The 17,616-nt window shown below is 40.6% G+C and overlaps 1 protein-coding gene across 1 annotated transcript; it reads left to right on the top strand.

The window, feature by feature from the left end:
- The first annotated feature begins 855 nt into the window (after positions 1-855).
- LOC145774681 (ninein-like protein) lies at positions 856-17,595 on the top strand. Its single transcript, XM_082585975.1, has 22 exons — positions 856-1,067; positions 4,140-4,324; positions 4,740-4,863; positions 5,420-5,624; positions 7,084-7,239; positions 7,501-7,682; positions 8,772-9,031; positions 9,380-9,546; positions 9,786-9,872; positions 10,091-10,274; positions 10,533-10,720; positions 11,056-11,208; positions 11,438-11,569; positions 11,952-12,106; positions 12,477-12,645; positions 13,027-13,202; positions 13,545-13,716; positions 13,973-14,155; positions 14,537-14,662; positions 14,892-15,125; positions 15,231-15,398; positions 15,998-17,595. Exons 1-22 carry the CDS (start codon positions 958-960, stop codon positions 16,181-16,183), a joined length of 3,702 nt encoding a protein of 1,233 aa, XP_082442101.1. The 5' UTR covers positions 856-957; the 3' UTR covers positions 16,184-17,595.
- Positions 17,596-17,616: the final 21 nt, after the last annotated feature.

The raw sequence follows: 17,616 nt of genomic DNA, 5'->3' as shown, positions 1-17,616 counted from the left end.
TCCACCTTTAGATCTAGTGCCTTTCTAAGAAAACTTCCTTCCTCCCTCCTTATCACATGTCCATACCATCTTACTCCATTTGCCCTTGCCAGTCTTAGCTCATCTTAAACGAATAACTAAAATACTTAAGAACATACAAACACATGGTTTAGTTTAATAACTCCAAAACTGAATCATCACCAATCTGTTTTTTACAAAGAAAAGCAATACTGAGTCAGTTACAAAGTCGTTGTTCTAGTTGCTGCCGGTTAGCATCTCCTCCTGCTCGGCTTCTTCAGATGATGTACCGTACTAATGACTGTTCTGGCAGCGTCATCGACTTCAGAGTCAACTTCAATTTGAGTTGACTTATCTTCATAGGGCTCAAACAATGCCAAGTTTGACCTGACTGATACTAGTTTTTCCACCCTTTCATTTGCGAGCCTATTGCGGACCTTGGTGTGAGTGTTCCCAAATATGATCTGTATTTTTTTAAATATTGAAAAAGTATGCATAATAAGCCTCATTCTTAATTAACAACAAATTAGTGTTTAGAGTAATTAAAGAAAATAAGAAAGATAGGTTTTTGATATTTTTTTCTAATTGATGAAATATTTAACAAATTTTTTAAACATAATAAAAGCCAAATGAAAATTCCCCAATATTCCCGTGTCCTTCAAAATTCCCGGAAAGTTTCCAGGAAAGTTTCCAAAATTCCCGGAAACTTTCCACCCCTTTGCAACCCTAGGGTGCCATCATATGTGTATTCATCTGCGTAATGGTGAAGTATGAAAGTTACTTAAAATTGTTGTCAACAAAATTTCAATGCTCTACTGCCATGTTTTTTTTATTTTCTCTATGTAGGGCAATAGTGTTGCTATTTTTCAGTTATGTAAACCATAACTTGTTTATGATGACAATCTTGCAAGTTTAGTTGTGTATTGGCTGGAATGCTGTCAGAATCAGCAAAGGAATATCATGAATGGAGATGACCAGTACATCAAGCAACTGGAAGAAATTTTCAACAGTTTTTGCTCTCAAGATGAAACCACATTGAAAGAAGACCAGCTGTTAAAACTGTGTAAAAGGTAAATTATTGTTGCATTGTGTCGATAAAAAGCAGCTGTCAAGAAGGAATTTTCTGTTGCTGGTTTTGAATTTTAAACTTATTGGTTCAAATGTTGAATATTTTGCAACTTTTAACACTTTGGCTTGATGTTATAATTTATAACTCAAGTCAATTAAGTTCATTTTTATATGTATTATATTTCCCATGGATGCTTTTACAATACCATCATTGGTACTATTTACATGGTGTTTGCTCTGCTGTGGCGGCAGAGTATGTATTTTTGTTTAGCTGTCATCGCTGACTTGCAGTATATTGCCATATCAGCACAGTTGTACTTCACCAATCTTCCCTGAAATTTAATTTATTCCATACCACCTGAAAAGATCTGTATTGGGTTGTTTAGAATCAATCTAATTTCTCTTAAGATGCATGAAGTACAACTGCATTGGTGTAGAGCAATGCATTGCAAGCCAGCAGTGACACTGGATCGCCAAAACATGGCTGTGGAAGTAGATGGAAAATGACTGACCAAAGCAATGTTGGTCCTTCACAGTATTTAGTTTTAAACATGTTGAAACTACAGTGTAAAGGGCTGTAAAATTGTCTAGATGAGTTGCCCTATGGAATTGTTTACTGTCTGAATGGCAGAATTGAATCAATTATTATACAATTGAATGTAATTAATTAATACACATTTTTATGTATATAACTTTAATTAATTGAGACTTTTTTGTTATTGTATAGTTGAAATTTTAATTTAACTTCTAAAAAAATTTGGTCCAGATTACAATTCCATTTGGTAAGTTTACATGCATGATATTAGCAGAGGTGGGCAGTATCATGCTAGCGTTGCTACTTTTTTGGTATTAATTGTAGCGGTAGCAGTGCTACATTTTTGTTGGAGTAGCAGCGCTACTTTTTTTCCAATATTACTGTAGCGGTGAGATACATTTTTTCAGTGCACGTTTGCTACTCACCATCCTACTTTCCAATTTAAAGTTAAAAGAATGACTCGTTTATGGAGATTATTTATGGCAACGATGCTTGAATAATCAAGCCAAAATTCATTCAAAACATCAAGCCTCATTGATAACGACAAGAATGGCACAATTTGCCACCTTTACTCGTTCATTAACGTGCTGGTAGGCCTATATTGACTATTGTAGTTAGTAGTATATACCTTTTTTGTCTCAGACACGTTAATGACAAAAAATAAAATGAATGAATAAACTCCCATTTTGAAAGACTCATGTTTTTGAAAGATGCATTGGCTAGCATCAAATTTCACCTAGACTTTGTTTTCTATAGCGACTTTCAAATGGCAGTGTAAACAAATGATATCGTTAGTTTTCATGGTCATTTTAACATCACAAAGTGTTGTACAAGTTTAAGAGAAATGTAGCGGTAGCATGCGCTACTTTAGCCCAAGTAGCAGGTAGCGTGCTACTGTTAAACCAGCAGATGCCCACCTCTGGATATTAGTAGCTCCTTTTGTTGGGTTGCTAATTAGGGTTCAAAAGGGACTTCTAGCGTACATTGCAATTTTGTCTTTATCAAACACGATTCTACTTGTCTATGTTGAAATTAAAGTAACAAAATCATCAATAAACATTGCAATTTGAAAATTTCAAAACAATGTAATTGTAATGTAATTAAAAATTTTATAACTGAAAGCTATGCAATTGACCCAACTCTGATGTACGGTAACTGTAAAGTTGAACAAAAGGAGTTAAAAGAAGCAAAATGGCGATTATTATAATAAGTATATATAGATTAAAACAAGGGTATTCACAAAATAGTTAAACAACACACACTTAGCCTTGTTGTAAATATAAGCAATCTCTTCCTGATATTAATGGGTTTGGTATTTTCAATATATATAATATATTAATATTTTTATTACAAAATAGAAGGATAACATTTATATAATGTATTTTGAGATATTATTCCACAATATTACTCCAGCATATTTGATGCATTTTTCTTCAAAATTTGTATTTACTTGTTTCATATATTGTCTCATTTATAGCTCAAACTTCTTGTCATATTATTCTTTTATGTATAGGCCTATTATATATGTATTATTAATTTTAAACGTTAGTTTTTCTAATTCAAAGTTATGCATGACCTCAATGTTAAGCATATGAAATGGTTTAAAAACAATAAAAACTATTAATACTACAAAAGTGCTCAATGCTAAGCAAAAAAGCAAAGGAGAGCGAATTAAATCAATATGTATAGTTATTATGGCTTCGGTAGAGAGTTTGTCTTGTTGAACCATAGGCATACGAAGCCGAGCAACGTTATCAAGTTTAACATATTAAAGATTAAACACAAAACTACGCAACAATTAAATATCGAACGTTTTCGACATCACACGATGTCGAAAATGTGCAGTTTTTGTTTTTTCCTGTTTATAGTTGTAATAACCATTGTATTTTATTCAGATGTAGTAAAAATTGTATGATATATATGTTATTTCTGAACAGGACATCGTGTGATGTCGAAAACGTTCGGTATTTAATTAATGCGTAGTTTTGTATTTTTGTAAATATAATAGTCTTTAATATATTAAACTTGATAACGTTGCTCGGCTTCGTATGCCTATGGTTCAATATAGTTATTAGTTACTATCTGAATCCTTAACAGCCTGTTTCACCTTTAACGGATCATCAGAAGGTCTGAAAAACATGCAAAAACATTAAATTGGTAATTCTTGAAGAGATATTGAATATTGTAACTGTAATTTAATCTGCAAAAAGACTTTTAAACCTGTAATTCCTGAAAAGATATTAAAAAGAAAAAAAAATATATCATATATATTTTTAAAATAAAAGATAAAAAGAAAAGATATGAAATGGTTTAAATGATAGGAAAAGTTTTACTTTTCACCTACAACTGATCATTGACTTGAGTGCTTTCAAAACTTTTTACGTTTGGAAAAATCAACAGTGTCTCAACTTGATGTTCTAAGTTTTACTTTTTTTTAAGTTTAAAATCCCATTTTGAACTCATACCCCGTCACACGATTCCGTCATTTTCAACTACACCCCTTGATTGTGATTGTCATCATAACCATTGTTTGTTTCAGGTTATCGCTTGATGACGAATGCATCGATCGATTGTTTGTCTTGGCATTCTCTGACAAAGATCAGCCCTGCATCAATTTCAATCACTTCTGTGAATGTTTTGTTTCGGCTCTTTCAGAGACCACTGACCAGGTGACCTCTGACCCTGACGATTATCATGACGATCAAGTTGCCACAGAAACAGAAGGTAATGTACAAACTTTGATCGTTTGCCTTGAGTAAACAACTTCTAAGCATGGTGGAAGCCTGATGTTATTGTTCTAAAAGTGTCATTGCATGCAACCCTGTGAGGTTTAAACAGTTATTTGCGAATGTGGCTTATGAATGCAGCCGTCGTCATGACAAGGTTCCCTCCAAACAAAGCCATGAGCAGTGTTTTGCGGCATTTGGCTGCTTCAAGTTGCTTTATATCCCGACCCACTATGATTGATATGTTTTGGAGGTAAACACTTCGCACTGTTCGGTACGAGACAAGGCTTTGTGAGCGCATTCCATGCCGTGGGAGCTGTGACTTTACATTCCGAAGCAGAAACGTTTGCACCAACATGTTTTTGTGTTTGATGGTGTGAACTTTGTTCTTAATAAATCCTTCTTCAAATTAGTTGAACCGCGTCTTGTGAGGAGAGGAAGAAAGTATGGACGCAGAACAGCTCCTCCAGACTCCTCAAACGATGCACAGATGGAGGAGGAGAGCTTCCATGGAAGAGCCGTAGAAAGCGAACTCTGGTAAGTTATCCATCCGTCCGAGCAAATCCAACCATGTGTTCCTTACAAGGCTTCCATGTTGGCTACAGTGCTCACTCGACGAGTGAAAAATCAGAAGTAGAAAAGTATGACTTGTCATGTTTCTCAGCACTCGATTGTAGCAAGAATTAACAGCGATAGACACCGTGTTTTGTCCATGAGGCTGGACTCGTTAGTATCGCACCACTAATTCTACCACAGACTAGTTTTCAGAGTGAGGCTTCTCGTAACAGCATCAAGTTTCGAACACGGGCCGGGGGAGTGAGATTGCCCGGTAGAACGCTCCCTTCTTCGCTATGAGTTGTTATGCTTTTTACTTTTTAGTAATGTTTTGCACACCATGCAACACACATGGATGGTCATTTTGTTTTTGTTTGGATGCGAAATGTACATAAAACAAACACGTACAGTGCGCATCCAATGAGAGAATGACATCCTCAGAATAAATTATGAAACAAAAAGTAAATGAACTTGATGACAATGCAATGAGCTCCATTGCATGTGGTGCGAATGCTGATGTGATGCGACGTCATTTCAGGGCTGGAGACATGGCGACGTCATCTGATGACGCGATCGACGCGCGACACGTCGATGACGACAAAGCGTATTACGAGTCATCGTCACGCTTCAATGCCCACAAAGGCGGTGACTACTTTGAAGCGAGCGGAGTCGCATCTTCATCCTCCCTTCATGGCGTCTCCAACAAGACACAAAAGATTCGGAGTGCTTCCAATGGTTTCCTGGTCAGTGTTTACCTCTAACTTTTGTTTAAATGTCACATTGTTATTGGTTTTTATTGAGATATTTGGTTTTTGATTTAGTTCAAACTACATGTAAAGTTTCTCCCGGTCAGAGTGGTATATGAATCTAATTGAATTGATATATGATCAAATTGATAGACATCATCATCACATCATCAAATTTGAATTGATTAAATTGATAGACCGCACTAGGTAATCAAACTCTAACTCATGCCGCATTACCGCCCCAACAAATATACAGTATAACACACTAAAACCATCTCACTTCCAAGATGTTTCAGTTATGTGCCACAAACTTGTATGCTCCTTATCGCTTTTGGCTATTTTCATTTTACTCCACTTACAAGACTCTCTTAACATATTTTAGTTTCCAGGTTGATATTACAGCCAGCAGCTATCTCACTGTGAGGGTAACTGGGTGAACTATTGCTTTGTGAAACTTTGGTGGAAGACGTTCCCTTTATAATCATCCACCACTGCCGCTCTGTGTTGTAAAGTGGTGAGCTACTTGTGCATTGCCAGCTTGTTCACTGCTGGATGCTTTGGACACTGCAGTTCACTGTCAATGCCATGCACAGGGTTTGGGCCGTGATCCATTTTTCTCAATCATGGGCAAGCTTGGAGTGACATCTCTTTTGATCCGTAACTCGGAGGAACCAATCACAACTACATTAACCGAACAATGCACTTCGTCCATACGAGATGCGCATGGGAGATAACGTAACCATGCCTCGGTGTCTATTCCTTGAATGTTCTAGAGGTTGAGGCTTTCTTGCAACATCGAGGGTCTTTGAACTTCTTAATAATGACGATGATTGTGAAAGAGGATCTCTGTTGGTTGCAAGACAGGTCACGCATCCTATGCACTGCCTTGTCAAAGCACTTCGAAGCACTTTGCTCTTGCACCACACTCGCGATCCTTTGACAATGGCTTGCTTGATTATGAGAATCTTCATCCTCGGACTGAGAAAGCCGCTCTGCAAACTTAATCCTGGCTGTTTCGCATACTTGTATAATGTATACCTGGCATACATACCTGGCTGTTTTTGCAAAGAGAGAGAGAGAGAGAGAGATATGTTTGTTTTATTTGCCTTTCTAATACGAGTCGAGGAAAAGAAACACAATTACATAAAAATCAAAATATAGCAATAGAAAGGTCTGGCAGCACCAAACAACCTTGCGGTTAACTAGTCAAGGTGCTGCCTGACATCAGGCTTCATACATTGCAGCGTCAGACATTTTACATTTTACATTAGAAGAATCAATACACAGCATGATTGAACAGTAGCTTCGAAATAGAAATGAATCATATGAGGTTTCGTAAGAAATTGAATCAAGACATAGAGGCTTTGCATCACTGACGCAAGAAATCACATGCCCGGTCATCGAGATTGTCAGAGTGGAGTTTCCGATTGTTGAAGAGTTGTTGTTCTTATTCCAGGATCCTGAGAATGACTCCGTGATACTTTTCCACGAAGCTCAGGGATGCAACTTGTTCTCCTCCTTGGAGCTAGACGACTCCGGGAGTGTTGAGGTTGGCCATTTGATGGAGATGTGGAGGCGTGAAGGGATTGCGGACCCTGGGGCAATACTTGAGGTAGGATGGGAGATATAGAGTTAAACATGGATGTTTTTAAATTGATGTTGTTGATGGACACATCCCTCAACTCAATTGTTTGGCTTCAGTTGAATGTGTTGTGATGATTTCAACACTTACAAATTATTCTCTTCGTATAGTTTGCTTGCATTAGTTTTTTTTAAATGCATAGAAATATTGATCGAACATTTTGTTTTCACTTTTCATAACTTTTTTTTGCAAATTGTGCAACAGACACTTAACCCCTTGTGACGTTGGTAGGGTTGCGGCTTCGGCAATCGTGACGACACAGACGTGGTTGACAGCTACGAATTGTCGGCGACGCTGGAGAAAGAAGCGCTTGCCGCTATGTCGTCATTTCCGGCGAGCAACGACATTTCCACCAGCGGGGTCATCGTCTGCGGATTGCTCGCGGCCTACAAGCACCACTCGCTTCACATGGAGTAAGTACCTGTGACGTCACAATTGCACGCATCATCGTTACGCGTGGCGTTTTCGTTCGGTGACGAAGATTCGATGTAGAAGTTTTACCTCTTGTTGTGCTGTTATCGATTGCCAAGCGCACTTGTGGCACTTAGTGGAAAGTTTGTTGGAGCTACAAGTTATTTTTGGGTCTACTAGTCGCGAACCACAGCATAGGAGGAGTCGTTGTTGTTTTAGTGTTAGAACCGCGGCTCATAATCTATCACAGAGCAACCATATGAAAACATCGCCACCAGGTTTGTTGTTACGTCAGTGCTATACTACGTCAGTTGAAATAAGATCAAAGTTGTTAGAAAAGAATCAACATAGATTTTGATGTCAAAAGTGATGAACTATCACCTAAAAAGCTATGACACTTTTGTTATTACATCGTCTGCTTTTGCATTCAAAGATGTTTTCAAAGATCACTCTATGTAGTTTTGGATGAAGAAGTATTTCTGATACAACGACGAGTTGTCAGGAGCAGCTTCATGGTTGGGCGGCTTAGAAATTAACACGCATTCAATACCTCTGTTAAACGGCCCTCCGAGGTGTCAGCTGGCACAGTGTGTCTGCTGCACCATCTTCTCATAGGCGCGGACCAGAGTGCTGCCAAAAATGAGAAAAAACGAAAAAATTTCAACTTTATACCCGAAAACAGTGAGGGCAGCTTGAGAAGTGTTGGTGCTCTGCAGTTCTCTGTATCCCTACTGGCCTGGGACATCGAGCTTCGTCATCTTGATTGATCAGATTTTCTTTCATGAAATAACTTGAAAAGCACAGTTTCATCGATAGATCGTGCGTTAGTTGGGAATGTGGACACGTGAGAGCAAAGATTCCTCTTGGAATGACGCTTCTTACTGACCTCTCGATGTTGTCGCTTGTTGCTGTGACATCACAGAAAGCGGCCAACATGACCGCTGGTGCATCGCAGTTACACAACATTTTTAATGATTTAATGTTTTCGTGAAATTAAGTGTTGTGAAGCTTTTGACCTGCATTCGGTACAGCGTTCGCTACTTTGTTTTATGTTGTACAATCTTGTTTTCAACGACAATGTTTTCTTTCAGGTCCCAGGCAGATCACTACCGCCGTAAAGCGGATAAAATTCAGGAAGATCTCGACCGGTCGGAGGTGCGCAACTCGAAGATGATCGCTGAGGTGGATGATCGGTACCTGAGCATCGATGAGCACAGTGAGAGGTTGCTTGCTGGAGTGGAGAGGAAGTGGGAGAGGAAGATGACATCCGCTCAAAGGGAGTTCCATAGGGAGCGGGAAGCCATCATCTTACAAGCTCACGCGGACAGGGAAGATATGATGAAGGAAGTCGGTGAGTGACGTCACGATGCCTTTCGCCCATTGCTGTGAACGGGCTGGAAAATAACGTAACAATCAGTGTGTTGGTGTCACTGAAGACGCTGCAACCAGATTGGTACAAAACTCTGGCAACGCTCATCATGTTCGTTATCATGTTTTGTCATCATTTTCGTCATCATGTTCGTCATTATGATCGTCATCATCTTCGTTATTATGATCGTCATCAACTTGTGAGAAAGTTGCTTTGAGGCCGCATTCATTTTTCTGATGGCTTCTTCTTGCAAAACATCCATATCTACCGCCTCATTTATTCCAACACCATCGTTCATAGCGTGTGTCGTTACTACATCCTGCATGACAGGCTTGTTACGTGACAATGAGTCGATGCTACGTCGAAAGTTGAACGTGCTCTCGTCAGAGAACAAGGAGCTGACGAAAGACGCCATCCAGCTCAGCGAGAAGCTCTCTGACGCTGAGAAAGATGCAGAAAGATTACGGAAGGATCTCGAATGTCTTCTTGTTGCTAAGGTTAGCCCAGAAATATGAGCCTGCAATGCTGCCAGTTTGGGAATTTTGTGGCTAGAAATTTCAACGTTTAAAAGTATCATATTTTATGGTAATCTTTTGAATTTTCTGACCATATGTTGCATTAATTTGATTATTTTTGTCCTGACAACCGTATTCTGATGGGTAATTGACATTATTTAGAGGAAGCTTCTCCTGTAATCCATCATGAGATCTCTAATCTTTAAAATATTGTATTTCAGACTGGAGACCTCTCCTCCGATCCCATGAGCACGTCCCAGGAGGAGAAGTTTGCAATGATCATCAAGGACTATGAGACTCAACATCGGGTGAGTCCTGAAAGAGAGAGCAAAGGATTTAAAATTAAAAACAAACTCAAACTTAAAAACAAAATAATTAGAATTTGTGGACCTCAGGAAAAACATCTCTGGAAAGCATTGACGACCATTTTGGTTTCATTTGACGGATTCATTTTTAGTCTAGACAACCAGAGGCGGCTGTTTGTGTCTTTTTTGAACGGCTCTCTAAAGAACTACGTCCTCTGCAGGAACTGAGCGACCGAAACGACGAACTCACAATCGAAATCGAAAAGATTCGCGCCAAGCTGCGTCGTCAGGAGTCGCGCGATCTCCATGACAACCAGGACCTGTACAGCGAGACGATGGTGACGTCACCGAAGCGCAAGAAGGCGTCGCGGCGAACATCGAATCATTCCGATTGGGACGGGAAAGGTGGGGGACGACTGAGGTGTTCCAAGGACAATTTTTTAAAAAGACTCAGTTTGGAATGAGACGAAACATATTTCGTTTCTAAAACTTATGCTCAACTGCAAATTAAAACTTCAAATTGTTATTTAAGTGATTGATATGCTCGGATTATCCAACCACGACATGTCGTTGTTAAGCACCGAAAGTACTTTCTCTGTTTGACCATTAACATTTTTAAAGAGCTTTTCATGGACTTGAAAGGAAATTTGTTTTTCTCTCTAGAATCTCTCCCCCTAGATGACGACATGAACGTTGTGGGCCACTCCAAGACACGGAGCCTGAGCTTGGACAAGTCTCCCTACAATGTTGCACGCATGACTGACTTTGCGCGCATGAGTGAACTTGAACATCTGGTTGAAGATTTCAGAAATTCGAAAAGGGAAACATTGGACAGCCTCGCCGAGGAGAAAGTATGTTCCCGATCTCAACAAACTTGATTGTTAATGCTGCTCGTCACTCGACTTACAGGACGTGACGTAGCTTACAGGATGTGACATAAAATGGGTCATTGTGACATCTTGTAAAGTGAGAGCTCATTTAAATCAAGGTATTTCGAACTGTGTGCGCCAAATGGGGCTGCAAAACAAATTAAAAGTAGACGTATACTTCAGTGTGTGGTGCACTACACATTACTCACCAAGGGGCTGCATGGAATTTATTTTCTGGATAGAGTCAGAAAATAAAAAAGGTTTGAAGTTGTGGTTTGGAGCGGGTGGCAGTTGATGGCGAGCAACCTCTGTTGCAGGCCGCCATGAGAGCAGACATGGAGAAGGAATTCCAAGTGAAACTTGAAGCGGAACGATCCAAGTTGCGCAGTTGCCACGACAATAAAGCGGTGGAAGAGCAGCAGGCGATGACTATGCAACTTTTGAAGGAGATGACTCATCAGAAAGATGAGGTGGGACAATAATATGCTGAGTCATCGTCTTGGTAGTTGCTCTGTCAGCGATCACTAAATTCGTTGTCGTCGATTTATGCAGCGACACTTGTTTCGTTTAGACTTTAGAAGGTCAAACATCTTACTGTGACGTATTTTTGTGGTCAGTGACGTAATGACCGATGACGCCATAGACGCGCATTTAATATATTTTAATATTCAACACTTTTTTATTATTGTGACTTCACAGCTAGAAGCGAAACACAAGGAATTGAAAGAACGGATAGACAGGGAGACGTCTAGCGGCCACGAGGAAATGGCAGATCTTTGTCGAGAGTTCGCTAGAGAGAAGTCCGAACTGGTAGCGCAGCATGACGATAAGGTGAGGTTTGTTAACTTTGAGGGGGGTTATAAAGGAAGCGCGACTTGATGAGCACAATCCGCTGAAAGTGCAGCGTCGATGAAATCTTATTGGAACATGGGTTCCCTGTCACTCCAAGGTGCAGGGCGAGGCCCACCCAACCACGACTCTTCAAACTGCCCATATATGATCTGTGTTGAATAAAGTGACCGGCGAGCCAATTAAGAAAATGTTGGCATACTTTCTTTGTGTAAAGTGTTTCTCTCAGACAGCAAATCAACCGTTTCTTACATTATAATGTAATCATTGTAATTGTAATTTAAAATACGTTTGATTTTCTGTCTGGGCTCTTTCATGTATAATTTTCTAATAGTGTCATCCTCGTCATCTTCAAACATTCCAGGTTAAAAAACTGTCCGATGATGTCGCTATCGCTCGCCAAAAGCTGAAAGAAGAACGTAGCGCCATCCAGCGGCTCGAAGAACAACTGAAGTTTGAGAGGAGCCAACACAAGGAGGCGCTTTTGGCACACCAGGAAATCATCGACAAATTCGAAAAGTTAGTTCGTTTATTGTTTATCATCATTAAGTTCCTTCCTCTAGTCGAGGGTTGGAGGCAATGAAACGCCAAGTTTCTCTGTTGTGAGATTTTTCTACTGCAGTTTTGTAACTAAGTCCTGACCAGTCTTCAATATCATTAGTCCAAATTTGAATAGAATTATTGCGAATCATGTGGCCAAAATATTTCAATTTTCTTGATTTAATTGTTTGTAGAATTTCCATGTTGGTTTGTATTCTAGATACCACATCTTTGTTTGTGATTTTATCCTTCCATGACATTTTTGTTCATTGTTAGTTCCACATTTTTGAACGTTCAATTCGTCATTGTGACATCATCGCGTAACCTGGCAACGTGTGTGAAATCACAGATCGACGAGCGGCAGGACCAATGAGGTGGACACTGACAAGTTGAAAGAAATATCATTGAAGCATGACGAAGAGGTGGCGCAACTCAAGCGTGACCATGCATCCGCGTTGGAGTCAGTGAAGCGGAACGCAGAGACCAAATTAGATGAGTTGCTCACTGAGAGACAGCAGGTAACATTCATTCATGTGTGTCCGGATGTTAGGTTTAGAATCATCAGGGTTTTACAAATATCTTTGCAGCTTTATTCCTCCTTTCTGCGTTTGAGGCCGCCGCAGATCACGTTGTTATACCTAGGCACAGCAGCCAATGGATTGTGTGTTCATCGAGCGTTGTTAGGTCCACATGTCTATCCTTGGGTCGGTATACACGACATTGGTAGATAATTCTGATTCCAACGCGTATTCCTTGCCTGTGATAATAAAAGTGAACATGTCCATCTGCACATGGTTTGAATGCGGAAACACCGTGGGATGAAACACTTGTTGGGTGTGACAAAAGTCTTGCTATTTGGATCAGTGATCACATTGTGATGTCATCATGACTCTCTTTAGACGCTCGACAACACGTCCATGTGCAGTGAACTGGAACGGTTGCAAGAGAGCATCAGCGCCGAAAGGATGGTCATGCATGAGCGCATGCAGGAAATGAGAGAAGCATTTGAGCGTGAAGCGGTCGAATTACGTCAGCTGCTCGATTGTGACAAAGCGAAACTGCGAAAGCAATTGAGGTTTGTCGATCATTCTTGTGGGTTGATCATTGTCGCTTGAAAGTTTATTAAACCTGTTGTTTTCTGTCTCGCGCTGTACGGCTTCGACAAACGCCCCAACACGTCCGCTGTCCGGCACGATCTATCATTGTGGCTTCTGCTGCGTCGCATTCTTCTTCGTGTGAACCTTTTCTTCTTCGCCACTCCAAAATTCAAGGGGCTCTGTTCTTCACCAGCCTGACTCAGTATAGAGACGTTTGGATATGTGTTGAACAGCCATTGGATTGATTGTTCATTCAGTTCGCGCGTCGCGTTGCAACTTTGTTGACAATTGCTGACTTGTTTGTTGGTTTATTGTTTTAGTGAAGAAGTCGCTACTTTACGTCAACGCATGGCAGAAGAGACCGAGAGAGAAATGAAAAGAAAAAGACAGGTAATGGAACAAGAAGAAGAGATTCTTCTAAAGAAAAAAGCAGAAGCAAAAGAGAGAGAAAACAACACAACTGTTCTGCAACTGGAGGTGGAAGCGCTGAAGGTTTGGACTTATTCAAAACTTTTTTTTTTTTTTCGGAAGCTTTACCCTCCGAATGTTGGATCTTGTAGTTATCGCAAGTGTCATTGTAGTTCCATAACTTTTAAGCCAACGATAGCCATGTTGTCCAATCGTCTTTTTTACAGATAATTTTTTTATACCCGGCAAACGAAAACTAAAATGCGCTACATCATTACCAAGCTTACTCAGGAAGTTCCTCATCAACTGAACAGGCTTCAGAAGATGTTATCTTTTCCAGACCAGGAACAAAGACTTGGAAAACTTGCTCTCCCAATCTCACACTTCTTTACAAGAGCAGGAGGAATCGTTGAAGAGAAAGGAAGAAGCCAAATGGAGCGAGAATTTTTTGGTCCGGAGAATGGAAGAAACAAAGAAATTAGCTGTGGAGAAGGAGCTAGAAAATAAAAGTTTAAGGAAACAGGTGACAACAATTTCTCAAGCGTGACTGTTGCGTGACAAGTTGGAAAATGTTTACTCTGTTTTGTGCGCTATATAAATTTGATTAAAAAATAAAAAAAAATATTGAAAGTCAGTAGCTTTAGAATGAATTTAACTAAAACAGTGACAAATTTAAATTACATAAACTTGGTCAATTCTTGTCCGATTTCGGTTTATTGAAGTTTAGCTGGTGAGGTCTATGAGTTTGCCAAATTGTTATTTAAAGTTGTGTTTTATTGGTCAGATCTTTTTACGAACCACTTTGTATGAAACGACCCCTTGGTAACCCAGTCTGGAAACAATTAAAGTGCCGACGTCATTAATGACGTCATTTAATATCATCGTCGCTGTTTCGTGTTTCAAGCTTGATGACGTCAGAGAGCGATGCCAACAACATGAGCTGACCACGTCATCGTTACGCACGCGTGACGACACGCACGAGGCGGAACTGAGAAGTTTGACGTCAGAGAGGGAACAACTCTACGAGAAGGTAGAACAACGACATGCGACCCACGCATGGCTGCTGACCTGCTATTATTTCATTACTTGCTATAATTGATCATTGTTGTTTATGCTTTTTTATGATGCTGCTAGTTGCTATGTGGTCGACTGTTGTCTATTAACTAGGCTACCGTAATAATAATGATGAGCAACTAATTGTAATTTGTGTTTAAATAATTCACTTGTTGGTGATTATTGACATATCGCGTTTCGACCAGGTCCGCACACTGGAGCGGGATTATGACGCAACCAAGGTGGAGAACGCTGGTCTCGCCGCAAAGTTGCGCCACCTGGAGGATCGTGGAGTACCTACTCCGATTCCCAGGAGGAGAACGGGAATGCAAGAGAAGGAAGTGGAAGAGAGTAAGAAGACAGTTGAGAGCAAAGCCTTGCAATGCGGGAGTGCCGATGGAAGAAAAGATTTGGAGGAAGAGAACCAAAGAATGAAAATGGTTTGTTCCCTTTGGCGTAATGCATTGTGACGTCATGATCGTGCTCCAGCGGCCACCGATGCATGACGCTTTGGTTTCATCAACGATGCTTATGTCGTCACACAGGAAATCGATGATCTGCGTTCGAAGCTCTCCCAGCAACTATCGCGTGACGTCATCGTCTCGCTGCACGACGACAGTGACGCAACTGATGACGTATCCAGAAGAACACGACGAAGGTTGGAGCAGACACGGCTGCAGCTGAGCAACCAAATGAAGAGGATGAAAGACTTGGTGAGATTTTTCCTTAATTATTGCTTCTTCTTAAAGGTGGACACGAAGATTGGCTTCTTTGCCGTCCCGTCAACTTAATTGAGACCTTCAACCACCGGGCGCAAGCCTGGGTACGACAAAACATTTCTACTTCCACTTTCCAAGAGAGTTTAATGAGATGCCATGCGCACCTAGCAGTAGGAATGTCAGTGTCATTGTTTGCTGCACAATGGATATTTTTTCGTCGGAGAAAAGCTCTTTTAAAACTTAATTCTATCGCAGTTTCACATACTTGTACTGTAGCAGATTTGAGCCACCAATGCAGGTGTCGTCATATGTTGAATTGTCCACTTCACAGAGCGGCATCTTCTTCCCGTCGGTAGGACTCTTCGCGTCTCGGTAGGACAACAAAAAGATTCATTCGGAGATGTTCGGTCAATTGTGGAAAAACGTTTGTGTTAATTTTCAACTTTACTTTTATGGAATTTGTTTCCAGATCAAGTACCGGGGTCCGGTATCTATCTAACTTCGTTTGCACCCGGCAGCGTTTGTGCCCCGCACTTATGATCGTGTCATGTCCTCTGTGTCTCCATCTAACAATCATGTTAACTTTCCCGCAGTATTCCAAACTTTCCAAGACAGAGTTGTTGGTGAAGGACTTGTATTGTGAGAACGCTCATTTGATGAGAGGACTGCAGGTCACTGAGGCGCGGCAGAAAGAGGCAGAAAGAAAACTCGTCGATGAAAAGGACAAAAACTCTGCGCTCGGGCGCCTCTTGCGCGAGATATGTCCCACTGTGACGTAGTTGAACGATTTCCAGCTTCTTGATCACGTGACTAATATTGTGTGTTTAGTCGAATGAAATTTTGTCACGATAATTTTTATGTTGTTTTAACAGATTATGGTGCTTTGTCGCTTCTACTTAGGATTCTTTTGTTCGTGTATATTGAATGGTTTGTTGCATTGTTACGTCGCAGTCGTCGATAGTTGAGTGATGGGAAGTGAGCAGCGCGAATATCTGCACCCCCTAGGCTTCCAAGGTGAGGGATTCCCGTTGCTATGTCTCTTATAGTCAGCTGTGTGGACACGCACACGACACGTGCGAAGAAGTGTTGCGTGTTCGGATCCAGGAAGCTGAAGCGAAAGTTTCGAGAGCTTCTGTGTTTTACTTCATCATGAGATCAATTGGCTCCGAATAATGCAGGTGGTTGTTGCCACATTGCTGGTTTCATTTGGAATGCGCATTCCATGTGGTCATTTCATGTTTGCTCGGTTTCATACAAAACGAATCCCATAAGCGTTCCCAGGGTAAACGTCATCAGCCAATCATGTTACTGGATCGTTGCCTCCCAGAACTACCTACCCCAACAATCAACAAATATATTTCTATCAAATCTCGTATTGAAATGGTGTGGATGTATTGTCCAGTTTTGTGCGTTCTTCTGCTCTTGGTCTACAATGCTGCTTTATGTGATTGTTACGTCACCGTGACACGACTTCGCTTGTCAATCAACTTGTTCAAATATTTATTTTCGAATTCTATCCGTTCTTCATTTCTATTGTGACGTTTGTAACTCGTCATTGTGATTTCATCGTGACGTCAAGACAACGCCATCAACACAATTACTGAGCTTTGTGACATCACTGTGAGCATTGTATGCGCTTGTTCGACTGTATAGCATTGTGGGACTCGCTGGTAATGCCCCCTTGTAGATAGATATGCGTTTGGCCCGTTGGAGCAAACGGCCTACAATCCCACACGTCATCCCAGCCTTACGTCATGCTTGATTGAACAATCTCCCCCAGTTAGGAGAATGCTTTCAACATCTGAAGTAGCTCATGGTCTGTCAGCACTCTCTGTTACCGCTTTTGTCGCTTGATCGACGTCAACCGACGTTATTTTGATGCAACCTGTGTTGGCTTTCAGTGCGTTTTAAGTGTTAAAAAGAAGTCCCGAATTAGCGAATATATTAGTTTGGCAACATTGTAGAAGTTGCTTGGAACTTTCCAGTGGTTTGTTTTATCGAAATTATGTCTCGTAGTCTACCCCAGTTTGAAAGAAATTATCACCTTCGTATACACCTCGTCCCTTAGAAGTCTGATAGCTTTGCTGTGGTCTGATGCGGCGCTTTGTAGCCTAAATGCAATTGTGTCTCCTGTTACTTCAGTATCGTGTTACATTTGCACTGGATCATTTATTACAACTCCTCGTTTTCATATCTTGTGATCTTTTGTTTC

The sequence above is a fragment of the Aplidium turbinatum genome, chromosome 7, assembly GCF_918807975.1.
Source record: "Aplidium turbinatum chromosome 7, kaAplTurb1.1, whole genome shotgun sequence".
NCBI lineage: Eukaryota > Metazoa > Chordata > Ascidiacea > Aplousobranchia > Polyclinidae > Aplidium > Aplidium turbinatum.
Note: the sequence above shows the minus strand (reverse complement) of the source record. Positions and strands in the feature narration are given on the sequence as shown.